This window comes from Perissodus microlepis, chromosome 4 (genome assembly GCF_051167445.1).
Source record: "Perissodus microlepis isolate ML-2025 ecotype Zambia chromosome 4, ASM5116744v1, whole genome shotgun sequence".
NCBI classification, from domain to species: domain Eukaryota; kingdom Metazoa; phylum Chordata; class Actinopteri; order Cichliformes; family Cichlidae; genus Perissodus; species Perissodus microlepis.
Genome location: NC_140464.1, coordinates 1371715 through 1399713, shown reverse-complemented (window position 1 = coordinate 1399713; position 27999 = coordinate 1371715). Strand labels below are relative to the sequence as shown.

General features: G+C 42.3%; 2 protein-coding genes across 2 annotated transcripts; both read left to right on the top strand.

Annotated features, from left to right (window-relative positions):
* The first annotated feature begins 9156 nt into the window (after positions 1 to 9156).
* Positions 9157 to 14801, top strand: LOC146387940 (uncharacterized). Its single transcript, XM_084924970.1, has 2 exons — positions 9157 to 9247; positions 11710 to 14801. Exons 1-2 carry the CDS (start codon positions 9235 to 9237, stop codon positions 12459 to 12461), a joined length of 765 nt encoding a protein of 254 aa, XP_084781096.1. The 5' UTR covers positions 9157 to 9234; the 3' UTR covers positions 12462 to 14801.
* Positions 14802 to 19103: 4302 nt separating this feature from the next.
* On the top strand, positions 19104 to 27585 carry LOC146387939 (GTPase IMAP family member 4-like). Its single transcript, XM_084924750.1, has 2 exons — positions 19104 to 19170; positions 26659 to 27585. The coding sequence occupies exons 1-2, from the start codon at positions 19104 to 19106 to the stop codon at positions 27471 to 27473; spliced, it is 882 nt and encodes a 293-aa protein (XP_084780876.1). The 3' UTR covers positions 27474 to 27585.
* Positions 27586 to 27999: the final 414 nt, after the last annotated feature.

Sequence of the window (27999 nt, the reverse complement as noted above, 5' to 3'; positions counted from 1 at the left end):
GGTTCCTCACAGCGTTACTGGAGGCCAAGGTAATGCCATCCAGAGTATGAATCTGCTTAGATACCATATTTCTAAGATTTTCAGGGCCGAGTACAATAACCTCAGTTTTATCTGAATTAAGAAGCAGAAAGTTAGCGGCCATCCAGGTCTTTATGTCTTTAAGACATTCCTGCAGTTTGTTTGGTGTGTGCTATCTGGCTTCATGGATATCATCTGCATAGCAGCGAAAGTTATGCAACACTGTTTAAGCTGAAGGAATGCATCTCTCTGACCCTCTAATCTGTCTTTCTCTGAGGCCAGTTGTGGCTCTTCTGCTATCTGTTATCCAAAGCACAGTTAGAATCACGTACAAGTACAACATGTAAATGAACTGCTTTTCTGTAAGAGTGTCAAACACATATCTGTTCCAGGATAAAGTTGGAAGAAATATTGGAACACAGATGGGCAGGAATTGCAGTAAGCCGGAACCGGACGTGTTTTGGTTACACAAAGCTAATGTGCCATAGAGACCAGAGAGCAGTTGTGTTTTTAAAATCAATGTGAGGCTGGAGGAGATAAGACCATGTCTGAACCCACACGGTATCCTCCTGTGTCACACGTATGAGATTAATCATCAATTTGTAAACTCTTCACACATTTGAATGACCTCTAAATCACTGTTGACACAACGAAACACACCTTTCAGCTCTTTCTGTATTTTGAAACTGTTTTTTTTAGACCTGGAATGTAAATTTTGCCCACCTCTAAAACCTTTTGGTCTACTTCTGTTGTTTAAATGTGCTGTGGGCTCATAGCGGGTAAGTAGATGTGACGGTAAACACAAAGAGGTTGAGACATTTTTTATAGTGCATGTGTGAGGTATATGTTTTCATTTCTAAAAAGATTATTTAACACAATTCACTGAACAAAGAGAAACAAAGTATCGATACTTGGATCAGTTTGCCCACCTCTACTATGCAGGGCACCGCATGATGCAGAAAACGGGACCCTGCACCATGTCTCATAAACATTTCCTGGGACCTGAAGTAAGAAAAACCACAACATTGCTGCTGCAACATTCTTACAAAGGTTGCACAGTCGTGACCTGCAAACTCAGAGGCCCTGATAAACCATGTTACACCCTACATGTCATTATCTAAACCACACGCAGGGAAATGGGCAATGCAGGTAAGTGTGACAATGTCACAGACTAGGAGCCACTCCCAGGCTGCCCTGGCACACAGTGTTCACCATTGCTGGGGGCATATGTGTCTTTTTTTCTTTTAATACTTTATTGATCCCCGTGGGGAAATTCCTCGCTGCATTTAACCCATTCACTCAGCGAAGCAGTGGGCAGCCACCAATCCAGCGCCCGGGGAGCAGTGTGTAGGGTACCTTGCTCAGGGTAGCCATTCAGTGGATTCGAACCCCCGACCTTGCCATTATGGGGCACTACTCTACCTCTAACTATCCTCCTTTGTCTTTGTTAAACTGTACAGCCCAGGCACAAAAACAGTGTGAAAAATCAAAAGTGACAACAGAGGCAGAGGGACCTGCTGAAATGCCTGAAATCCTCAGTAAATAAGGCGATGCTTCCCTGAGCACGCACCGTTATAAGTGATTTATCACCAAAAGTATTTTAAGTACAGACATGGAATCAGAATCAGGATGCTTCATTAATCGCAAAAAAAATGATGTGGTCACAGTTGCTCCAAGACAATAAGAACTAAATGAAATAATACAAAATATTACAAAGTTACAAAATAGAAGAAAAAGCTCTAATATACAGGGAGTGCAGAATTATTAGGCAAGTTGTATTTTTGAGGAATAATTTTATTATTGAACAACAACCATGTTCTCAATGAACCCAAAAAACTCATTAATATCAAAGCTGAATGTTTTTGGAAGTAGTTTTTAGTTTGTTTTTAGTTTGAGCTATTTTAGGGGGATATCTGTGTGTGCAGGTGACTATTACTGTGCATAATTATTAGGCAACTTAACAAAAAACAAATATATACCCATTTCAATGATTTATTTTCACCAGTGAAACCAATATAACATCTCCACATTCACAAATATACGTTTCTGACATTCAAAAACAAAACAAAAACAAATCAGCGACCAATATAGCCACCTTTCTTTGCAAGGACACTCAAAAGCCTGCCATCCATGGATTCTGTCAGTGTTTTGATCTGTTCACCATCAACATTGCGTGCAGCAGCAACCACAGCCTCCCAGACACTGTTCAGAGAGGTGTACTGTTTTCCCTCCTTGTAAATCTCACATTTGATGATGGACCACAGGTTCTCAATGGGGTTCAGATCAGGTGAACAAGGAGGCCATGTCATTAGTTTTTCTTCTTTTATACCCTTTCTTGCCAGCCACGCTGTGGAGTACTTGGACGCGTGTGATGGAGCATTGTCCTGCATGAAAATCATGTTTTTCTTGAAGGATGCAGACTTCTTCCTGTACCACTGCTTGAAGAAGGTGTCTTCCAGAAACTGGCAGTAGGACTGGGAGTTGAGCTTGACTCCATCCTCAACCCGAAAAGGCCCCACAAGCTCATCTTTGATGATACCAGCCCAAACCAGTACTCCACCTCCACCTTGCTGGCGTCTGAGTCGGACTGGAGCTCTCTGCCCTTTACCAATCCAGCCACGGGCCCATCCATCTGGCCCATCGAGACTCACTCTCATTTCATCAGTCCATAAAACCTTAGAAAAACCAGTCTTGAGATATTTCTTGGCCCAGTCTTGACGTTTCAGCTTGTGTGTCTTGTTCAGTGGTGGTCGTCTTTCAGCCTTTCTTACCTTGGCCATGTCTCTGAGTATTGCACACCTTGTGCTTTTGGGCACTCCAGTGATGTTGCAGCTCTGAAATATGGCCAAACTGGTGGCAAGTGGCATCTTGGCAGCTGCACGCTTGACTTTTCTCAGTTCATGGGCAGTTATTTTGCGCCTTGGTTTTTCCACACGCTTCTTGCGACCCTGTTGACTATTTTGAATGAAACGCCTGATTGTTCGATGATCACGCTTCAGAAGCTTTGCAATTTTGAGACTGCTGCATCCCTCTGCAAGATATCTCACTATTTTTGACTTTTCTGAGCCTGTCAAGTCCTTCTTTTGACCCATTTTGCCAAAGGAAAGGACGTTGCCTAATAATTATGCACACCTGATATAGGGTGTTGATGTCATTAGACCACACCCCTTCTCATTACAGAGATACACATCACCTAATATGCTTAATTGGTAGTAGGCTTTCGAGCCTATACAGCTTGGAGTAAGACAACATGCATGCAGAGGATGGTGTGGACAAAATACTCATTTGCCTAATAATTCTGCACTCCCTGTATACAAATAGCTAAATTATAAATATATAGAATTTTACAGAGATTGACATTTTGCTCTAAACTGTAAAACTTTATTTATAACTTTCACTGCGGAGCCATTCCTCTGCAGATGATCTGTTAGCTGTTTGACAACTACTCTTTCAGGAATGTTTGATATGAAAGGACGGTTGGAGATGTGCAGATTTTAAGGCGTGTATGACATGATGAGATGAGATGAGATAGCCTTTATTTGTCAGTTGCAGGTCTTTTGCCCACAACCGAGATGACAGACCTTGCCGACCGTACATACAATACAAACATCACATTGGGGAGACAGGTCAGGCTAGGTAGCGAGGAAAAAAACATCGAAATGTGTAACACAAAAGGATAATACAGGAATGCACAGATATCAACACACCACAGCACAATAAACACAGACAGCAACATGGGAAAGAGGTCCAGTGTGTACATCTGATCTGGGACCGCTGCAATCTTTCGACTGCGCCTCCAACTGACCCGATGTCCACATCAGAGGGGAGGTAAGCGTTGGAGGTGGCGTTGGATCCGGGGTAGGGAGGGTGGTGCGTCAGTGAGTGCTTATCAGTATCAGTATATGTATGTGTGCGTGTCCAGAGTTCAGCTGAGACAGTGTCCTTCGCCCTGCCAGGCTAAGTAAACAGTCTTCCAGCCAACCCAGGTGGCCTTGTAGGGAATGGGAAGAACAGACTCAACACAGTCGTCATCAGGGTGTTTTGTTCAGCTCCGGCCTTGCAGCTGGCGCCAATCCATAATTCCTCTTTTAGGTTTTAGAGAACAGACTGTGAGAGAATATTCCAGGGAAAATACAAAAAAACCACGAGACTAGACAAGGACATAAGCAGGGAAGATAAGGGAGAGGAGAAAAAGTGCGTCCGCCTCCTCCGAGAGCCAAAGAAGATTGTATCTGGTGCACTATGTGCTGTGCATTAGGTGGAGGAGCCTTTATCACCTTTATCACCTTTATCACCTTTATCACCTCTCTCTATTGCAGTCTCTGAGGCTACGTCCACACTAGCCCGTATAAATTTGAAAACGGCGTAGACGTCTGAAAACGCTCCGCGTCCACACTGTCATTTTCATTCGTTTTCAGGGGTGCAATTTCCAGGCGGGTTAGGGGGGTTATGACCCTCCCCAATAATCAGACCCAGCCAATATACCCCCCCCCCCAATAAAATTATGAGTTATCTTGCATAAAAGGCTGTTGATTTTCTTCACTCATTTCAGTTATTAATTTACCCAGATTTATTTATTTATTAAACAGAGATCTTGGCCCCCCCAATGTTCAGCACAAAGTTACGCCCATGGTTTTCACAGAGTTGTTCATCCATATTGAACCGGCTGAAAACGCTGACGTTCCAGTCCTGCGCATGCGTGAAACGCAAGACAATCCGACCTGCCTCATTTCTGTCTACCGTTTATTTACTTTCTGGCTCTTTGAAACTTTGCGGCAAAATGTCGAGGAAAAGCAACGAGTTTTTAAAATGGGCTAACAATGAGGTGGAGTTGTTGCTGCGAGCAACACAAAGATACAAAGTTGCAAAAGTGAGTGAGAATTAAAGAATTTGAGGAAAAGCTCTCTGGAGCTGATATTAATCTTTAACAGGGCTGTCAAAACTGAGAGCAAACAAAACAGCTGCTGTGTAATGCCCTCCGCTATCTTAGTTTAATTGGTCACACGACTGCATCACATAACTAAAATGTGTCATCGTTTTCGAGAAGGTTCCGGGTTCGCTGTCTACACTGTGACGCGAAAACGGCGTTTTCAAATGTATCCACTTTGGAGAGCGTTTTCAAAACGCTGCATTTTCCTTGAACGAAAATGTCGTCTCAGCGTGGACGGGAGGCCAAAACGGAGAGAAAAAGATGCGTTTTCAAATAAAAACGTATTAGTGTGGACTAATGGGGAACTTGGGCACCACAATAGGCACTAACCAACTTGCAGCCACAACTCAGTGCAGCAGCTTCAGCAAAGGAGGTGCTGAATGGAGGTGGTGAACATGTGTCCCCAGCCTCCCTTGGACTGTTGTCGAAGCTCTGCCAGATGAGGGAGTTGAAGATCTCGTGGATGGAGGTGTCTGCAAGGCGTTCCCAATGCAACCTCACTATACATTTAGGAGCCCCAGGTCTGTCCAGCATCTTCCTCCACCACCTGATCCAACTCACCACCAGATGGTGATCAGGTGACAGCTCAGCACCGCTCTTCACCCGAGTGTCCAGGACATATGGCTGCAGATCTGATGATACGATTACAAAATCCACCGCTGACCTGCGGCATAGGGTGTCCTGGTGCCATGTGCACTTATGGACACCCTTATATTCCAACATGGTGTTTATCATGGAAAAATTGTGATTTGCACATAAGTCCAGTAACAGAACACTGCTTCAGATCAGGCAGGCCATTTCCCCCAGTCATGACCCTTCCAGTTCTCTGTCATTGCCCACACAAGCATTCATGTCTCCCAGTAACATGACAGAGTCCCCAGGTGGAGCACCCTCAAGCACCCCATCCAGGGACTCCAAGAAGGCCGGGTACTCTGAACTGTCATTTGGCACATAAGTGCACACAACCTGAAGGCACAGGGAACAAGCCTTCTTTTCCACCGGGGAAATCTCCAACGTACAGGCAGCCAGATTTCCATGTCAAAATCGCTAGTCCAGGTAGCCGGGGGTTGGGCCACCAGGGTCTCCACAACTGGCTGCCACCCAGCACACATTGTATCCTACACCTACCACACCGCCTGCAGGTGGTGGGCCTACAGGAGGGTGGGCCCATGTCCCTTTTTCGGGCTGTCCCCAGTCGGGCCCCGTGGACTCAGGCTTGGCCACTAGGCACTTGCCCTTGGGCACCCTCCCCGGGTCTGGCTCCAGGGCAGAGCCTCAGTAACCCTATCCCGGGCAGGGTGAATTGTTGAAATGTTCTTTGGCTCTTCAACTCATAGGGTTTGTTAATCGCTCTTTGTTTGAGACCCTACCAGGAGGCAAAAGCGAGCCAAGCTAAGCTGAAGATGTTCAGAAGTTCACTGGGAGTGAGCAGCATGGACAGGATTAGAAATTAGTCCAGCGGGACAGCTCAGCGTCAGAGGAGCGGGGATGAGATGGTTTGCTCATGTGGAGAGGGGGAAGAGAGGATATACTGGACAGAGGATGATGAAGATGGAGCTTCTGGAGCAGATACTCACTGGCATTAACACAGCATTCTGACTCAGATTCACCTTTTTCATTTTTATTTCTCACCTTTATAACTGCTTGTCATTGTACTTGGGAGGCAACAGACAACATTCTTCTGCATTGAGCACATCTGTCATCACAACATTTCTCCCGTCTCTGTATTTTTTACCACATGTGGCACTTTCAATTATTTGAAAAACGAAGACCACCCTTACTGCTTCCACAGGAATTAAAAGGGTAAGTATCAGCCAAGTGCTGCTAGTTACATGCACTTCTTAACTGATCATCTGCAAATCTGAACACGTCTATAAAAGAACAAGTTTCATTCAGAATTACAGAATCTCCTCAGAAGTGGACACCAAAAAAGTAAATTCACCGAAAAATCAGACCATCCAAAATTGCAAAATCAGTGTGACGCTCATTGTTTGTGTTAGATTGTAAACAGGCAAATATATGAAACTTGTGTTTGACAGATTTCAGGATTACTTTTTCAGATGAAAGTGTTTCAGCTTTAAGCTCCAAACAGAAGGCAATGGGATTAACTGGGATTTCTGTTAAGTTTTAGGCCAGTGATATGAAGTTGGTGTACCAGGGTTACTCTTACTTAAACAATTTATCTAATTTTATCTATTTACAACCCCTGGTTTCTCTTCAGCTCTGTAGCCAGGCTGACAAACAGTCAGAGCTCTGTTGAGCCAACCATCCCTTTAACGTTAACTAGTAATGACTTCATGAACTTCTTCACAATAAAATTTTACCCATTAGAGAAAAAATGACCAATAATCATCCCACAGATGTAATATTATCTACAGCTACTTTCAGTACCATTGATATTCATTTAGACTCTTTTTCTCCAATTGATCTTTCTGAGTTAACTTCAATAATTACTTCCTCCAAACCATCAACGTGTCTTTTAGACCCCATTCCTACAAAACTGCTCAAAGAAGTCCTGCCATTAATTAATTCTTCGATCTTATATAAGATCAAGATGTGACCCTGTGAAGACTCCCCACACCTACTTGCGCCAGGGAGTCCAGCAGTTCACTTAAACAAACGGCTCCTATACTTAACCACATACAGAGTAGGTGTCCTCCTATACCATAAATCGGTAAGAGAAGGTACGACCTCTCTCATGACCCCAAGTCGTGTGTGCATGCCAGAGTGCTCTGGGAGGCACACAGAGTCTTTGCAGACTGCTAAGGATCAGACATCCTACCATTATGCAATCGACTATAAAACTAAGCATACTGTATATGACAATCCACAATATAAAGCTAACACGCAGCTCTATCTGTCCATGAAGCCAGATAACACACACCAACGAGTTAAACTGCAGGAATGTCTTAAAGACTTCCAAAGTGGTTGCTCACAGGGAGTTGTCTGATTGTTGGCTCTTTACACTATAGTATTAAGTGCCTTGAGGTGACTGTTGTTGTGATTTGGCTTTATAGAAATCAAATTGAATCTAATTGAATTGAAATGAAAAAGCATGAAAGGGACTAGAAAGAGCATATTTCTGCCACACTGGCTCCCTGTTAAATCCAGAATAGGGTTTAAAATTCTTCTCCTCACATATAAGGTCTTGAATAATGAGTCCCAATATTATTTCAAAGACCTCACTATATCACTGGGTACTATATCAAAGTAGAATCGAATGAACAAGTACCCTCTCTATTCCAACATAAAGACAAATGTATGGAGTTTATTTTTAACAGTTTGATCCATAGTCTGTTCATTTGACCTTTTTGATGGGACATTCTGATGAGTTTCAACATTAATTACCTGAAGCTTCCCAAGACCCAACCAAAGCATGTTTTGCTGCTGTGGCACAGAAGATGCCTTCTTTTATTCAGTCTTACAAGCTGGTTAAACGTAGGCACTCACAAAGCACCTGGTTATGTTCAGGCACTGCCAGCCACCTGGTTAGAGCTAGTTCATAAAGTTCGTAGTTTGAGTTCACACACCTGTGACCTTTTGTGCTGAAAAGTTGGATGTGACAGCCACATGTGAGTCAGCCCAGTCAAAGAAAACCTTTTGTGTAAATGAGACAGCGACCTCAGTACATGGCACTGTTTTCTATGTCAGGTAAAGAAGGACTGGGTTGTCTGCAGGTTTAGCTGATAATCTCTCATGATTCTTACAAAATCTTCTCGCTGTCATGGAAAGGCCAACAGGCAAGAAACACCAACAAAAACCACCCTACAGTTCCATCCTTTGTTAATTCTGCTCCATGCAGCAATAATTTACATCCGACACTGAAGATTGAGGTTAACGACTGATAATACCAGATTAGAAAGTTCATTCCTCTCTAAATCCAAAGACAATTTTCTCTAAAGCAGACCATTTGTTAGCTTCCTTGATTTGTCTTCTCTGGGAGCTGCATTCCAGGTAAAGGTAAGTGAATGCCACATCACCCATACCACATGGGAACAGGTACAGTAACATATGATACTGTAAATTCTATATAAAACACTGTTTATATGAAATTAAAGGGAACTAAAATGTGCTCACATCTAAAGCAAAGTGGACTTTTCTTAGCTGCTTGCACAGATTTTGTTTTCTGGTCTCTGATTGGTTGGCTGTTGGTCAAACCAGTGAGGTAACAGATGCCCTGTCTTTAGGGGGAGGGATCTAAAGGCAGTTGAAAACAAACTGTACAAACTACAACTACACCACATCAACTCTCCCAAGACCTCTGAGATCAACCAGGACCAGGAACCATGTCCAGTTCTGGTAAATATATTTTAGTTGCATTGAGGTTGTAAACCAGCAGAGCAATGCCATTTCTCTTCCTGTTACTGTTTTCAGGTCTTATTACCCACCAGAAACTTCTCACTTATCACAGTACATCCTACACTTTTATATATTTTAATGTTAATCCTTTTCACCTGCAAACATTAGCTTGCTGTCTTTTAGTTATTTTAGTCTTGTCTTGTTGACCTAACTTCCCAGCAACATACACATGCTGCGTCAGCTCACAATTACTGGCTTATACTGATGTTACATTGTTACATTGTTACATTACTCATTCATGCATGTGCATAAAAGTCTAGAGATTTCTGTCTGATAACTTTATCGTGAACTGACACCAAAAATGTCCAGTGTAGCAAAATAAAGCAAAACCATGTAAATGATATTATTGTAGGGTCTAACGTCCAATATAAAGTGACTGTTAATAAATAAAAGTGTGAGTATCACAGCAGCTTACATGTTCATTTTTAAGAGCTTTGATCAAACTGCTATTTGCAACATTTTACATTGTTTTGACAAAATTAATTAATTGGATGTTTTTGTTTGTTTTTCCATAGAACAGCTGTTAATGACTCATAACTGACGATTTACTGAATTATAAAGAGTTCAGCTGTAGACTGATTTCTTTGCACTGCTGAGTTGATTAATTTTCTACTTAATGGTTTAAAATCTTTTGAGCTTTTACTAAGACATTACATTCACTATTAAACTATGGTTCACTGAGCCTTGATTACTCAATATTAAAGGAGAAATTAAATCTCATTTCTGACGTTTATCAATTTAAAAAACATGTAATTATAATATTTTGGGACTCTCTTACATTTAAAATGTAATCGTATTCCCAGGCCAGTAAACTAAAGTGTGACAATCTTCAATGCTCCGAAAACATTTGCCATGTGTAGTGAAAGGTTTGGACCTTAAGTGTAGATTTGAATAGTAAATAAATAAAAACTAACCTTTATTTTGGCGACGATGAATTCAAACAACTGGCAGTAAACAATATCAACAAATCAAGTGGGGAAAAATTCACAGGAAGACAAAAGACAGAAATGGAAAGCAAATAGTAACGATGAGCACATTCAAACTCAGGCTTTAAGTACGTGGGAGGCCAATGTGGGAAAACGACACAGCAAGGTAGAAACAGGTGAAAGTAATCAGGTAACAAGACAAGACACGCTCACTATCTGATTCAGTCCAGCGACTGTTTGCATAGAGCCCTGCCGCCCGATGCAGGCAGTGTACAAAGTATGTGGTATAACTGGCTTCTCGTGCTTGTCCTGTTATGGTTCATCAGCCAATCACACAGAAGAGCAAAGTCATACCAAATACAAAGAGCTTTTGGTGGTTCTCCTGATGAACTCCCCTCTCTGCTCTGGCTGAATGTTGATTGTCAACCAGTCAGTCTGGACTGCACGGGGGGGGGGGCGACGCCTCTCCTGTCACACTTAAATGTTTCAGATCATCAAACAAGATTAAATTAAAGATGACAGACGCAAACACAATATGTAACTTTTAAATTAAGGCGTTTATTATTTTGTTTGGGTGTTTGGGGGGAAACCCAAACCTACATAGCCCTGTGTTAAAACCCGACTGCCTCCTTGCCTTGTTATAACATAAATTAACAGTGGTGTATCACATTTGTGGAAAGCTGAGTTCAGTTTCTCTAGACACACCCAGTCCTGATAACTGCCACACCTGTTCTCAATCAAGAATTTACTCAAATAGCACCTGCCTGACAAAGTCAGACATTATGCCGCGATCCAAAGAAATTCAGGAACAAATGAAAAACAGTAACTGAGACCGCTCAGTGTGGAAAAGCTTATAAGCCATTTATAAAGCAGAGGGATTCCAGCAAACCACAGTGAGAGCCATTAGCCACAAAGAAAACATCTGGATGATCCCCAAAACCTTTATGAAAACACTCTGTGGACTGACGAGACAAAAGCTAGACTTTTTGGAAGGTGTATCTCCGGTTACATTTGGAGTAAAACTAAAAAGTCCACCTCTGAACTGCTTAAGAAAAGAAAATGAAGACTTTGGTGTGGCCTAGTCAAAGTCCTGACCCGAATCTGATGAATCCGATTGAGATGCTGTAGCATGACAGTCAAACGGCGGCTCCAATGTGACTGAATTACAACAAGTCTGCAAAGATGAGTGGCTCAAAATTCCTCCACAGCTGTAAAAGACTCATTGCCAGTTAATGCCGTAATAATTAACACCTTCATTTAGAAACTGCATTTTGTGTTTATTTGTGTTTTCTTTGTCTAATATTTTAATTGGTTTGATGATCTGAAACATTTAAGCGTGAAAAACATACAACAAACAGGAAATCAGCACTTTTCACAGTTCGCTGTATAAGTTGGGAACTCCTAAAGCCAGGTGACTGCAACAGAACTTACATAATAATAATAATAATTATTACGTCAATATAAATTCTCCAACAGGGCCGAAGGAGCTGAGGATTGTCTTCATTGGAAAGACTGAAATCTTGACTTCACAAATTGAAGCCATCCTGAAAGAAAATGCTGCGCAGGAAGACTTTACAATGGTTTTGGTGAAGACTCTGATCCAAGACAGTCCAAGTCAAGTCAACAAGACAGATAACACAGAAGTGTCAAAGGAAATGCAGAAAGGAGCTACAGCATCCACCTTTTCTCCTGGTCCCCATGTGTTTCTGTTCGTGCAAGAGTGGGAGAGCGGCTTTAAAAGACATGACGTGGAGCGAATGAAACTGGTTAGGGAGTTCTTTGGTGACGAGTCGCTGCGTTACTTTTTACCCTTGATCACCCACGAAGATGAAGAGTTGAAACCAAAGGATAGAAATGAAATAATGAGTTTCATTGAGACACAATTTGGGTGTGACAAAGAGAAATGGAGTGATATTGATGTTGATAGTGACAAAGTCCAAGATCAGGTGAGAAAGTTAGTGGACAAGCTGAGAGAGGTGGCTGAAAACAACCAATGGGAGTGTTACACAGAGGAAATGTTCAAGAGGGCACAGGAAGCCCTCTGCCAGAAAATGCAGGAATTAGACAAGAAGGGAAGGAAAGATGATGTGAATGACACACTGACCAAATTTATTGAGTTGGTAACTGGAGGGGGCGAATTAAGCAAGTTCCTGTTTCAAATGCAGAGAGAGGTGTCAGACTATTTCAGCAAATACACGGAGAAGGTGGCTCAGAAACACAAAAAGTGAGGATAAAAATTGGCCTCCATTCACAAAAGAATCAAAGAGTTAAGAGCAAGTTAATGAAATGACGGAAGGAAAAATGAGACTTTACTCATGAACCAAAAATGATTGATTCATTAATCCTGTTGTTATTAAATCTGCAGCTCGGTCAGAGAAACAAACAAGATATTTGATGTTTTTAATGCGAGTTATTGATCTGACAGACTCGGTTCCTCTGCACACTGAGATCAAGACAACAAATAATCATGTTTTTATATCATTATTATCATTTGAATTTTAGCAGAAGTGACATTTGGACTGGTTCACTTGGACTCCATATTTTCCAGCTGCAACATTATATTCTAAATGATTTAATGCAAATACTTCTCTGCTTATTTTTCCTTTTATTGATGGTGAACAAGGCATAATGAGAAAAAGCAATAAGAGCAGGATATACGTGTGCATATATGTGGGGCAGCTGTAACTTTTGCGTCTTCTGTGTGGTAAAATTGTAAAGATTACCTCTCCATAAAGATCTGAGTTCTTTCTGCGCCTCTGCTGCAGTTACAGGGAAACCTGACAACAGATGTTTTCTGGAGAATCTGCAGCACAGACTGTGTTTTCCTATCAAAACGTTGTTTTCTGAAAAACATGTTAAATGTTAAAGCCTGATGGGTTTCGTGCTTCCACTCAGTGGACGTGTTCAAAAAAGAAAGATTGTTTTCTTTTTTCATTCCTTTCTATGATGTAACACAGTTAAGATGCTAATGTACGAATCAGTGTGTGAAATTATGCAGCTTCAATCAGATAATAGCAGCAGAATCAATCAATAAATCAAACATGACTGAGACAAATCTGTTTCTCTCCTGTCATCATTCAGCTGATTAAGAAATGACTCATAGAAGAAATTAACTTGAAACTTTGTCTTTTAGTTTTTGGTTGTCTGTCTCTTTGTGTTAGCCGTGCATCAGGCTGGCGACCTGTCCAGGGTCTGCTCCGCCTCTCGCCCTACGTTAGCCCCCCGCGACCCTGACCGGGATAAGTGGAAGAGGATGGATCGATGGTTTTTAGGGACCTGAGTGTAAACGTGTCTTTCTTTAAAGCGCTTTGGGTCAGCGTCTGTTTATTAAATTTGTTACGTCAATAAAATAGACTTGACATTAAACACGAATGGCTCTAATATTCAGACGTAACAGATTCATTCTTGATGTTCGAGGTATGTTTTTTCATTTCCAATAAAATTATTTATTGAACACAATCCAGTGGACTGAATTTACTACCTGAGTGTCTGGATATAGTCTGCAGGTAATCAGTCTGAGAAGTAACAGCTGTCAATAAACATAATTCATGCTGAATACTTGGCATCCGTTATGAATGAAACATTATTTTCAGCACTGTCGAAGCTACCTGGTAATTCTTTGCTTCTCTGGAGGGACTGTGACAGTGACCTCTGACCTCTGTGCTGAGGGTGTGCGTCCGTCTGAAAACTTTCCGTCGTTTTTCTTCTTTTCTTTTGCTGCTTGTTTGCTGCTGTGCTCAGTGCTGCTGAGTCACATGACCACAGAGGGGGGGCGGAGCAAGGTGTGTCTGTGTGTCCATTCTGTGATGAACAGCAGCCACGTACTGACCTTAGAGAAGGCGAATCACTGAAGTACTGATCCCATCACCCTAGTAACGATCTGACATCAGTACCAGTGTTGTATCAATACTTTAAATATTTAGATCGATCGACCCCTAAACGCACTGCACTCGACCTCTCCACCACCTCCAAGATGAGCCCAGGATGTGCCGGTCCATGTGGCCCATGCAGGCTACGCCCAGAGGGGCTCACTGTGTTTCACTTGGCTCTCTGCAGAAAAGCTGCATTGCACTCAAACAGCTACTGGAACTGATCGCAGACACTCAGAACACCTGTGATTACACCTGATGGCGTTTCACATGAAGCACAGAGCAGCTGAGGACAGGAAGTGAGGCACAGAATGTCATGGGTCTGGTTGTGGGTTTAGGATTCTTGGTTTGGTCTTCATACTTTGATTTATTGATATTTATGCTTTACTTAGTATTTTGGAGTCTATAGTTCCTGTTATAATTAAATCTAGTGTTAGAGTTTCTCTTGTTCCCTCAGTGTTCGCATCCTGTTCTGTCAGCGCCCCTATGTGTTCATGCACATGTCTGCATTTTCCCATTTCTCACTTCCTGTTTTATTTTGATGGTTACTGGTCTTTATTGTCTTCATTTTGTCTGCACCAGCTGTGTCCACTTTGTCCCAGCATCTGTTGCTGTGCCTGGTGTCTTATTCATTTTATGGGCTTTGAGATTCTGGAGTCTGCTTTTGGCTGTAATAAAGGTTCGCGTCTGTCTGCCCTGAGTCTGCATGTGCATCCTCTTGAAGGAAGGCATAGATAATTCAGCCACTGCTTAAAATCACCCACATTACACAGACTCAGATGAAATGCTTGCTGGATATTTGTCATATCTTAAAGTATCTTATTATCTTAAAACATAATTCTGCATTCTCAGCTCTTTGTTGTTGTTCCTAGAGTATTTAAAAGTAGAATGGGAGGCAGAGCCTTCAGCTTCTGTGGAACCAGCTTCCAGCTTGGATTCAGGAGACAGACACTATCTCTACTTTCAAGATCGTTTGTCTCTTTTCTCTTTCAGCTGCTGTTTGTCTTTCGGCTGTGTTGGTGATCGCTGTGATTTTTTTGTGCTGTGGCCTACTTTGTCCCTTTCTATCCTTTCTATAGAGTTTATAGAGCTCCTTTTAGTATGCACAGGGCATTTAGACCATGACTGTGCTAAAGCTGTTAAAAAAGACGATCAGACTACAGATGTTAATTCTGAAGCTTATAGTTCAGCTGGATCAATAGTTCCATCGTAGATGAATGACCTGGCTCCACTTCTTCACACTTTTCCAAAGTTAAAACTTAAATTTCCCACAGATGTGACCTACCGTGAGAATCTGCAGAGTAGAGATTTGGGATGACGTCATTGCTCCTGCCCACACACCCACTCACTACTATGAATACTCACCTGTACTTTGTGAGGCTGCTGATCCAGTTTTTAATGATGACGGCCGACTGTTGCTTGATGCCCAAAGGCTGTGTTTTGATTCTGAACTTTTATGTGTCAGGATAAAAAATGATCTGATCCTTAGTGGTTCTTAAAACGATCTAAAATCAATCTCATATGGATAACACATAACTTATTAGATCATCATCATTTATTTCACAAAACCAAATCCAAATGAGGTTTGTGGGTATTTGTTTATGCACAACTCTTTGAAGGTCCCAACACAGCATCCCAGTCAGGCTGAGCTCTGGACTCTCTCTCTCAGTCCAGTTTGTTATCTCTGTGTACTCTGAGGTAGTTGTAGTCCTCCACATCGATGCCCTGGATCGAAACAGGGGCCACAGGTTTCCTGGTCCTCCTAAAGTCCACAATCAGTTCTTTGGTCTTTGTCACGTTGAGCTGCAGATGATTCTGCTCACACCACGTGACAAAGGAGTCGACCACAGCCCGGTACTCCATCTCATCACCCTCACTGATGCATCCAACCACCGCAGGCTCATCAGAAAACCTCTGAAGATGGAGGTCTCTGTGCAGGGGCTGAAGGGGAAGGGGGAGAGGACGGTCTCTTGTGGTGCCCCTGTGTTGCTGATCACCTCACTTTACAAAGCTCATGGACGTAAATTATGAAGTTGTTCTTGGTAAGATTAGAGAACAAGATTGCCCTGATAGCTGACACCTGGAAGAGTGTTGCCAGACAGTTACATATCTCAGCATCACTTATCACTTTATAAGTGATGACTGGGCGCTGATGAGCTTCTGCCTCACAACCATTAGAAGAATGACACAGTAGGCCAAATATTGCTGTTTGGATTGAGCAGACTGCGGAAAACTTTGAGATTCCTCCAAGAAAAAATTGCATTCGTTCGTGACAATGGCTCCAATATAGTGCAAGAAAAATACAGTCTGTCTACTGTACTGATCACACTTTACAGTTGGCATTGAATAAAGCACTGTGACCAGTAAAGCACTTGGAGCAGCGAGGCCTCTCATAAAGCATTTTAAACAAAGGGAACTGACTTCAAGTAACTGGAAGCAGAGGCAGCTGGGGATGCAGGAACACACATTTGAATGAGATGAATTATCCTGTCAAAGAAGAGAGCAAGTCTGACTGTACAGCATGAGCAGATGCATTCATTAAATGTTCTGTAAACCTTTCATAGTTATTTTACACTGGAAACAATTTGTGAAATTTAATTTGAAGCCCTGTTTGGTTTCTTGGACAGAGGCCACTTTTACTTACCTATTTGCACATTATCTTTTTGTTTAATGTTATGTTTATTTCATGGGATTTTCAGAGCTTTGGGCTGTTTTTCAGTTACTTATGTCAAGGCTAGAGTAGCGGACTCAGGCGCAGAGCACTAGTTCCTTCAAACAAGAGTGGATTTATTTACAGTGATTCCCACAAGTGCAATATATATATACACAAAGGTGTTCGGGAAAAGGGTCGGGGGTCCGGGGTCCAGGAGTGACAGGGGAAGCAGTCCAGGGTGGAGGCTTTCCATACACAAACAACAGCTCCTCTCTTCACCACCACTCTTCTTGCCCACGCTCAGTCACAGTTGCTCAGGGAACGGGTCCAGGGGAGATCACACATACAGACAGACAGTCAGCTTCCAGGTTCAGAAGTACTCACGAGTTCAAATTACAGGTTTGCAGGGCGACTGACGCTGACGGCTCAACGATCCAGCGAAGAGTAGAGCAGGTCCACCATCCTAAGTAGGGCTCTAATTCTCGTGATCAGCGGCAGGTGTGCTGATCATCCCCAGGTGCGTGGGCCAGGGGCGGAGCCCATACTGAGCTCTGCCCCGGCAGGAGAAAGAGAGAGAGAGAGCAGAGAGAGAGGAGAATAAACAAAACAAAACATAGCGCCAGACTGATGTCAGCTGGCGAGGTGCGGGGACCATGACAACTTATTTGCACATCATCTTTTATGTAAAAACAAAAAATTACTTGCACTTTAATTTGCATTATTTATTTGATTTATTTGATTTTTAATGTGACGGTCACATTAATGTTAAAAATACATTTCACTAGTTTCAAAATCATTTCCATGGGTCATTATTTTATTTGCTGTGGGCGGTGAGGTACAGCATGCACTGGAGCCTAGAACAGAAGGTGTGCCCACGGAAGGCAGAGATCTTGGAAATTAGATTTTTAATTTCAATGGGATATTTACCTGTTTAAATAAAGGATTATTAAAAAAAATAACAGAAATGAGTGATTGAAACAATAGTAGACTAATCGACTAATCAAAAAAACTACTGACAGATTAGTCGACTACTAACATATTCTTTAGTTGCATATTGCATAATATTACAAACTTCAATACAATTAAAACAGGTGAGTTATAAAAACATGTATCCCTGTGCAGGTGTTATGAGGGGGGACATTTTCTATAGAGACCAGAACAGTTTCTGTATCAGGCTGCACAGCTGTGCATTTTAATCTGGAAGTCTATGAGGACTGACTCGTGCCCCCAGTGGACATTAGAGGAATTACACATTTTTGTGCATTTTTTTACAACGAATTTGTGGCGCTACAGCTGTGCCAGTGTTGGTATTTGCCAGTACAGAGGGGTTTGCTACCTATGCAAATGGGCCTGCATGCAGTCGTCCAAAAACCCAACATGGATGAAAGCCCGTTGTCATTCCTGACGCATAACATACCGGCGATTTGTCACACACCAAGGGGTGCCATGGGAATGTGAAAGGTAACCTTGGGCATTCCTGTGATACGCTCCGGATTGGGAATGACGGTCCCAGCGGTAACACACGTTCCAGCCATGTATTCCAGCCCTAACCGTAACCTTATGCCTAACCTTAACCACAACATTCATGGTGTTAGATGTTTTCCAAAAAAATAAAATAAATGTAAATGTGCAGATTCAGTCCAGACGGTTCTCATGTTTCCTCCTATTCCCAATGCGTAACATAGAAATGTGTTGGGTGGCCGAAAGCGTAACATCCCGACGATTTGTCACATAGCATAATATGTCACGCTTTGGGAGTGAGGACGTGTTGTGGATGATGCCATGTGTCCATCGAATGCTGATTGGGGAACATTTTTGGCTCGAATAGAGAACTTAAGCTTAGCTCTTTGCATTATAACATCATTCTTCCCCGTGGCTGAAGGACAAACAACAACACAAGCAAAAGTCTGGATGATCGGGCATTTGTGACACTGTCCCCTGGTGTTAATAAACAGTTACAACATGTAGACAATGACTGCTGTCCATGGGCTCTGTGAAAGACCACCACAGAGCCACGTTTTCCTCCTTCATTTTTCAGCCCTGGAGATTGAGGGATTATTTGCACCTGGAATGTTTTATGTGAAACTTTAGCTTATACATGAGAAACACATGGATGTTGGTTTTCTTGTAATGTTTCCAGTTCTCTTTATGTAATGATGTACATGAGAGAAGAGGGTGAGGAGGCAGACCCATGGGGATGCACTCTGCTTGATGCACTTCTTGTTCAGCCCTCCGATTAGTTCTTTTCAACCACAGTTCTGATTAGACAGCCAGTGTTGTAGGGGAGGGAACTAGCAGCAGGCTTTAAAATAGAAGTGAAATGGAATTGTGACCACTCAGAATAAGCCATGGACTCTACTGAGCTAGCACAGTGTTGCAGGATACTTGTTCCCAGTGAAGATCCAGATAAGATGGGTGAGTGTATCTGTCATGCACCGAGAGTCATGGTGGTGTTTAGTTTGATATTTGGGACAGAAATTACAGTAAAGACAGAAGTCAGTAGCAGCTCCTTCTTTGTGCTTTACTTTGAAGTTATTTTGTTAGAAATTCATTTTCAGCCTCGTTCTGAAATTTAGAGTTTTTAAGTCCAGAGATGTCAGATTGTTCCTTTATGTTAAGTTTAGAGTCTGATTATCACCAAGCTGCTTTTAGAGAACTTTTCAGTGGAACTGAGTGCAGTGAGTGTGAGCTGCTGACCAGTTCAATATGAAGGATTTCTACTTAGTTAATCAACTAATAAAACTATTAACATTAATATTTTACAGATCTCCTAAGGAGAGTACATTTTTTCTTCAACAATGACCTTCTATATGTTACATTATATTAAATTGTAACCTTTATGTAGAATACACATAATGTATATCATGAATGTAGGGCATAGTTACTTAAGTTTTTCAGAGGTCAAACATCTGATCCTTTCAACTGAAGAAGTCGAAATAAAATTAAAGTTAAAGTTAAAAGTTAAAGTTTTTTAATTACTTTCGTAAGTTATAAGGAAAAAATGTATCTGCTTTCTCTGTTTTAGGAAACTGCAGATTAATTTATTCAAATTTTACAGATAAAACAAAATGATCCTGAGATCAGCTGATGATAAAATGAGTTAGCTCTCCTCTGGTGATTTTTACACAAACACTCAGAGAAAGGAAACAATCCCAAGCTCTTTTAAATATTTTGACTTCATTCAGTAGGTTTTATAACGAGTCCTGATGTTGTGATTGGTTTTGTTTCCTGTATGATGTTTCTCTTGCTTTGGGAGAATAATCTGTCTGCACACGTGACTGCATTTTGCCGCCATTTCACTTACGATTCTTTAAATGTCTTTAACTTCTGTGGTTAAACGTGACGCTGAATTTTGACTCGTTACTCGAGCGAAGCTTGTCTTAAAACTGAAAATTAGGACTCTGCAAACATTTCTAGGTAAGGAAACAGAATAAATACTTTTCTGTGATTTACACAGTTAAATGAATGAAAGTGACAGCTAGCAGTTAGCCAGCTTTGTTGTGGTAGATTAGTATCAGTAGGATTAGCTTTTTGCGTAGATAATGAAGCAGTTAAATCTGGAGATTATATTTCTGTAAATCTGTAAAAGTCACTTTTTAACTATTTGTTGGAACTTTTAATGCCTGTGAAATTAATATTTCTGTCTGTATGAAATACTTGGTGATCTAATCAGCATTTCCAGAGCTTTGAACAAACTAAACATCAACTTTTAGGGCTTTAAAAAGTCTCCTTGTTAAATCCAGAATTCCTTTTGTTAAGAAATATACTCTAAACACTTCTTCAGTAAAGACTCAGAGAAGAGAAACACACAGAACTTCTTGCTAGCAAGGGCAGCCTCCAGAACTGAGACTCGCGCTGAGAAACTGCCCCGATCTTTATTTATACTTCAGTGAGCGTTTGTTCTTTACATTGGAATGTGGAGGTGTACGTGTGTGTGTGTGGGTGTGTGTGTGAGGTCAAGATGTGACCCTGTGAAGACTCCCCAAAGCTGGTGCCAGGAGTCTAGAGGGTCCATCTAAAACAAAAGGCTCTTATACTTAAAGAGATATACGTGTGTTTGCTATACCATATATCAACAAAGAGAAGATACGACCTCTCTTATGCTCCTAGGATGTGGGGGTGAACACCCTAGAATGTTACAGACCTCCCAGGATGAGACATTCTTTCAATATGCCACCAACTATATACTTCTACACACAAAGGATTACATGCAGTTTTCTACCATATACAAACTTATATCATTAAAAGATTATACTGACTTCTAAGTACAATTTCCTATTGACATTCCCTCCTGTTGTCAGAAAAAACTTTTAAATGAGATATCAGTTTGTAACATCATGTTGTACATTTTCTGTCACATCGTCATTAATCACACAAAGTCTTCATGTTCCAACAGGTCAGAGTCATCATCATCATTTGTCACGGCTATGTATGCAGCAACAGTGGAAACAATTATGCGGTTAATCATGAGTTTTAGACATGGCAGTATACACGTTACAAAAACACAAATTAAGTGTAAGAATATTTCAACTCCGATGAGTCGTCCTTTTAGCACCTGTAACCAGGAGCCAGTGTAAAGCCAAGAAAACCAGTCACTTGTATCACTTAGTCCTGATTTTGGGCCTGCTGGATCTGTCTCAAAACATTCAGGGCGTCAGTCATGTTTGATGTACATCGTCTGGTATGTAAGTGCAGCATGTGTTATTGAAGAGTACACAAAGTCCCCCTCTCTCTGCTAATATCATGTCCAGAGCTACTTGATGTTGCATCGCTGTAATCCGTAATGCATCAATTTCCTGGTTCTGCTGTTCGTTGATCTTACACGAAGCGTTCAAGAAAAGTCCAAACCGGTAATCCAGAGTTTCAATTCTCAGCATGTTTTTTCCAGCTCCCACCCAGGGGAACAATGAATGGAGTACTTTCTGTCCAGTAGTCCATAATTTAAATTCCTTAGGCACGTCGCCTCCCCATATCGGGTCATGTGGTTGGAGTTTAGGAATCGTTGATCTTCTTTCCCGGCGTACTGTAGAAGTGGTGTTCACTGCAGTCATCCTGAAGGTGTGGTCTGACAGGAGTATAGGAGCACATGTTCCTGTCCAGTCTGGGGGCAGTATGAAATATGCCCGTTGTCCGCATAGCCAGGCCATTCCTTGCACCCAGTACGTGCCGTTAGAGGGTCCACTCATGTTCACAGGTGCGCCCTCTCCGTGGCCTGCAGTTTGGACACAGTTTGTGGTGTCTCCAAGGGGTCTGTTACCTTGGGGACACAGTTTGTGGTGTCTCCAAGGGGTCTGTTACCTTTCTCTTGCTGGTAACACATGGAGTGGTTCTTTCCTGGCAATTGATCCAGGAACACTGGGAAGTTGATAGATATATTCCGATTTATCACATTAAAATCGATCCAAAAGAGTTGATCACATGTTCCGTTACTAAGTCCAACAGCATGTGAGATTGTATCGTTTATGGTGATTCGGCTGTGTTGGAATCCAATGCCAGCAAAGCTAGCTGCACACTTTGCTTGAGTGTTGTTCATATATTCACCATATAATGTGGGGTGTGTCGACGTGCTGGGCATATGAGAGCAGACATAACAGTCTGTATTTGCCGATTCTGCCTTTGTTCTGTCGTGGAGATAACGGTACCAGGCATTGTTCATCCACGGATGGATGTGGTCTTGCGTCATGTCTCTTAGGTGAGAGTTGTCGTGTGTCCATCTTTTCTGCCTTCCTCCTGGTTCAGCTGTCGTTAGCGTCAGCTGGGGTCCTATAAGGGTGAGCGTCATAGTCAAGGTAACCAAGAGGGTCCACCTCCCCATGGTTGCACACAGGTCCGTCACACCTCGCACTTGGTTGCCCTAGAGTTGATCAGAGGCTGGAGGTTGAAGTGCGAGCTTACCCTACGGGGGCTCAATCAGCACTCCCCCCTCACCATTGGAGCAACCAAGTGTGAGATTTCCCTAATGTGCTGTCTTGGGGGTGCCGGGTTTTCCTGGGACCTCAACCTTTTTGCAGTGGCTCTGATGTATCCAGGAGGGTCTCTCTGCTATTTAGCAGGCAGTTGGAGTGGTCAGAAGCACTTGAAACGGCCCCTCCCACCATGGCGAGCTCCAATTTTTCCTTTGGAGTACTCGAACAAGGATCCAATCACCTGGCTTCAACCTGCAAGAAATAGGTGAAAAGGAGTCTTGCGGCAGTTTATTATTCAACACAACTTCTCTGTTTGTCAACAATTGAGTCATCCAATCCGCCAGAGTGGTTTCACGGATTGATTTATCTAGTGGCTCGCTAGTAACTGGTAGTGGAAAAGGTCTCCCATGTATAATTTCAAATGGGGACAGTTTGTTACTTCCTTGTGTTATTCTCCTCCACATCTTGACCAGGCCTAGACATTCTGGCCATGGTCTGCCAGTTTCTTCCATTGTTTTCCTGAGCCTTTGTTTTATAGTGCCATTTGTTCTCTCCACTAATCCTGCACTCTGTGGATGGGAGGCACAATGATGTTTCAAACTGAAACCTAGTGCTTCAGATACTTTGCTGATCACGTCATTTACAAAATGGGTTCCATTATCTGATCTTATCAGAGTAGGAATACCACATGCTGGAATGAAATGATTGCATAGACACTTTGCAACTGAGATTGCGTCTGCTTTTTTCACTGGGTAGATTACAGTACAGATAGTGGAATGGTATGATTTTCATGAGTGGTTAATAAAATTGTAGTTGTTATGGCTGCTGCTTTTGCAGCTTTATCTGCAAAATTGTTTCCCTTCGTAATTTCAGAGTCATCCTTCTGATGTGCTGCACATTTACAAATCGCTAAACGTCGCGGCAGTTGTACTGTTTGTAACAGTTGCTTTAGCAAATCTGCATGCTGAACTGGGTTTCCAGAGGAGGTAACCATTCCTCTGTTATCCCATATTTTTGCAAAGTGGTGAACTGCTGCAAATACATACTGGCTGTCTGTGTGGATATTAATATCCTTTCCTTCATGTATCTCACATGCTCTGATTACTGCAATCAGTTCTGCACTCTGAGCTGAATGCGTGTGTGGCAAGGCTCTTGCTTCCACTATAGTGTCTGATGTAGTTACTGCATATCCTACACAGTTACGCCCTAGTGCATTTTTTGATGCTGAACCATCAACAAAGATGTCAATGAAACCTTCTTGTGGTGTGCTGTAAATGTCAGCACGTGGTTTAGTTTCCTCTTCTAATTTTTCCACGCAGCAATGTGTTTTTCCCTCTGTAGGTGTTGGCAACAATGTGCTAGGATTTAAAGGTCCACATCTCACTATGTTGATGTGGGATTGTGAAAGCAGTATGCCAACATAGGAGAGTTGTCTCGCGTGAGTTAAGAAAGGCAAATGTGCTTGTAGCAGTATAGAAGTTACTGCATGTGGTACTCTAACAGTCAGAGTGTGTCCTAAAACTATGTCAGCAGATTTTTGCACTGCCTCTGCAGCTGCTGCACATGCTTGTACACAGGTTGGCATTCCTGAGGCCACTGAATCGAGTTTACTTGAATAGAAAGCTAGTGGCCTTTGTTTTTCTCCAAATGATTGTGTCAATACTGCCTTCATGTATCCCTGTGTTCCGTCTACGTTTAAGTAGAATGTTTTGTCATAATCTGGTAATGCAAGCACAACGTTAGTTTGGAGCATGATTTTTAGTTCATTAAATGCTCCTTCTGCTTCCGGTGTCCACTGTATTTTATCTTTTAAAGCAAGATCTTTTCCATAAATTAGGTTTTGCAGTGGTTGTACCTGTGCCGCATATTCTGGAATCCACGCCCTGCAGTAATTACATAACCCGAGAAAACTCATCATCTGTTGCTTAGTTTGTGGCTGTGGTGCATTTTGTATAGCTTCTTTTCTTTTGTTTAGGAGTTTTCTTCCTTCGCCTGAGAGGGTGTGGCCTAAGTATGTTACTTCAGGTCTCCATAATTGGAGTTTATTCAGAGACACTTTGTGGCCTTGCTCTGCCAGGTGACGTAGCACAGCCATAGTATTCTGTTTACACCCTTCCTCTGTGTGGCCAGTCACTAAAATATCATCTACGTAAAGTAGAAACTGTCCTCCTGCTGGCGGGAGGCAGGACATCATTGATTTCTTTAAAGCTTCAGCATAGAGAGTGGGGCTGTTTTGAAATCCCTGAGGTAACCTAGTATAGGTGTATCTCTGTCCCTCAAATGTGAAGCCAAACAGGTGTCGCGCATTTGGATGTAAAGGCACTGAGAAAAAGGCGTTTGATAAATCTATCACTGAGAACCATTGTTCTTTTGGAGTGACTTGATTCAGTATAGTGTGAGGATTCGCTACTACTGGTGGTATCATTTCAGTAATTTCATTTATTGCTCGCAGATCGTGTACCAAACGATACTTTCCAGTGTTAGCTTTCTTAACTGGGAAGATTGGAGTATTACAGGTAGCAGAATTAGTTTTTATTAGAATTCTTGCTTTTTCCATATCTTTTATCACTGGCTTAATCCCTTCTGTTGCTTCCTTAGATAAGGGGTACTGTGGTTTAATGGGTCTGTGGGATGAAACAGTCTGTACTATTTTTGTTTTTTTTGTGTCCCGTTTGGATCTTTAGCCGTCAGAATTGTTGTCTTAAGGCCAAGAAAGATGCCAAGTGGATTTATTTTACCAAGTGGATCATCATGGCCTTGCCATATTGGTCCATTTGATTGACCTTTATTATAATTATGAATTTATTTTATTTTCGGTTGCTACAAACGGGACAGACGTGACTGGGGGATAGGACAGGGAGAAAGAATGAAAGAAAGAGAGGGAGAGAAAGAAAACCAGAGGGGAGAAGAGACGGTGAGAAAGGGGGGAAGAAAGAAAAACAAACAAAACACCTGGATCACCTGTATGGAGAAAAAAAACAGAAGAGAAAGCAAACAACAAAGAGCAACATAATAAAAACAGCACCATCACAATAAACTAGCCAGCAGTAGATAACAGTAGATACTAAATAATAAACAATATTGTGCAGCACGCAAGATAGACAGCGCACAATGTGCTTTGAGGCAGCAGCCAAGAAAGGTGTAGTCCGCGTCTGTGAACACCCGTGTGCACACCTGTGTGGATCAGCATGCTTGTATTCCAAAGGTTTCTCCATGTAATGATCTGCTAGGGAGTGTGGGGAGCCATAGCCCCGTCCCCCAGGGTATGAAGTGGGTATGGAGGAGATCCAGGCCCCAGATATCCAGAGGCCCCAGAGTACAAGGACCCGAGGAGGACCACCAAAGGGGGGGGAACCGTGCCACCCTCCTGGGAAGAGCTGAGTAGAGCCCCAAAGGAGAGGTCACCCCGCAGCTACGGAGCAGAGGCCAGAGGGGGTTGCAGTGGCGTGCCCGTGGGCTCTGCCGGCAGCCAGCTGTGCCAGAGAGGACCGGGCTTCAGGCCCAGAGGCCAGAGGCCTGAGGGCATCCCACCCCCCGGAAGGGGCCCAGCCAGGCCGCAGGCGCCCGGCCCCGCCAATCGGCTATATAAATTATAAAAGCTTTAACATATATTATATAATAATATGAAATATATATGATATAAATTGAATTTAATTGTTGAAATGAATGTTTATCAAGTGTGTTGGACATTCAGGTGTGGAGCTGGGTGAAACTGTCAACTGATCAGCACCTAGTGGCGTCTTGGATTAGGTGGCACAGGAGAATGGCAGAGCGGCCTGGTCCACTAACCATAGAATGAGGGTGTGCTTAACAGTGTATTTTAAGTTTGCCTAACTTTCTTATCTCTAGAATAGAATAGAATAGAGTAAACCTTTATCCCACGAATGAGAAATTTGTTTGTGACACAGCTCTCATAGCAAGGGGAATATAAAATATAGAAGGAAGACACAAAGTGCTCCTACAGACTGGCTAATTCTCACTGACATTCTTCCAACAGGTGAGCTGAGGATGGTCCTGTATGGACAGAGTGGACAGGGTAAAAGTACTCTAGGAGGCATCATCCTGGGCAACAGAGAAATATTCACTTCTGATAAGGACTCAAAGAAGTGCCATAAGGAAAGAAAGACCATCACGGGTCGAGACGTGGTTGTTGTTGACACTCCAGGTCTGTTTAAAGTAGATGATGATGGAGAGGAAGTGGTGGAGGAGATCAAGCGGTCCATCAAACACGCTGAACCTGGTCCTCATGTCTTCCTGTTTGTGGAGAGGTTTAAAGAGATCTCACAAGAGAAATTAGACGCACTGAAGACTTTTCAGGACACGTTTGGTAAACAGGCAGTGGACTACACTATAGTGGTGTTCACCACTAAAAGGAAGAAAATCGACGACGCTATCATGGAGAAAACACTGAAATCCCTCAGAAGATTAACCGATCAGTTCCAGCAAAGACACTTTGTTTTTAACATTAGAGACGAACAACAAGAGTCTCAACTCGCCGAGCTGCTGGAGATTATAAACAAGATGACGGGAGAAAAATGTCAACCTTTCTACACGTCTAAGATGCTCCGGGAGGCTGAGGAAGCTCTGAAAACACGAAAGGAAACAAAACCAAAGCCAGAAGAAGAGTGGCGCTCTTTTTATGACCGGTGTGGTTTGATTGGAACGGCTGTCGGCTGTGCAGCAGGGTATTTTATTTGTGGTGGTGAGCTGACGCCTACAACAGGAGCTGGGGTTGGAGCTGTAGTCGGTATGATGCTGTTCATGGGGGTAGCGTTTTTAGGCGTACTTGCTAAAATTAAAATTCAGGCATGATGCAGATAGATTTCAGACCAAATCTAAAATCTAGAAAATCATAAAGGGGAAATCATGGTGGTTGTAGGTTTAGTTATTTTAGTTAATGTTTTCATGATTTTTACGCTGCAATAGGTGTAGCCTGCTGCGTGCTTCCCATCACGCACTGACTGTTTCTTCTTTACTCACCATGTGTTTATACACCTCTGCATTGGTTCTTATTACTCTCTGGCTCTCTTTCACAGCATGTCTTTATCCTGTCTTCCTTCCTTCTTCCCCAACCAATCACAGCAGATGGCCCCGCCCCTCCCTGAGCCTGGTTCTGCTGCAGAGTTCTTCCTGTTAAAAGGGAGTTTTTCCTTCCTACTGTCTCATTGAGGGTCATATGATTGTTGGGGTTTTCTCTGTATAATGTGAGGATCTTTTCTGTACAGTATAAAGAACCCTGAGACAACAGTTTTTGTCATTTGGTGTAAAATAAATAAAATTGAACTGAACTGAAAATCACAACAACAGCTGCCTCAAGGTGCTGGTGTTATTAAAAGTG

Excerpts from the sequence above, each read along its gene's own strand:
- LOC146387939 (XM_084924750.1), top strand. The coding sequence starts at position 19,104 with ATGGACTCTACTGAGCTAGCACAGTGTTGCAGGATACTTGTTCCCAGT. Across the intron at positions 19,171-26,658 it reads TGAAGATCCAGATAAGATGG|GTGAGCTGAGGATGGTCCTG; the intron begins GTGAGTGTATCT and ends TTCTTCCAACAG.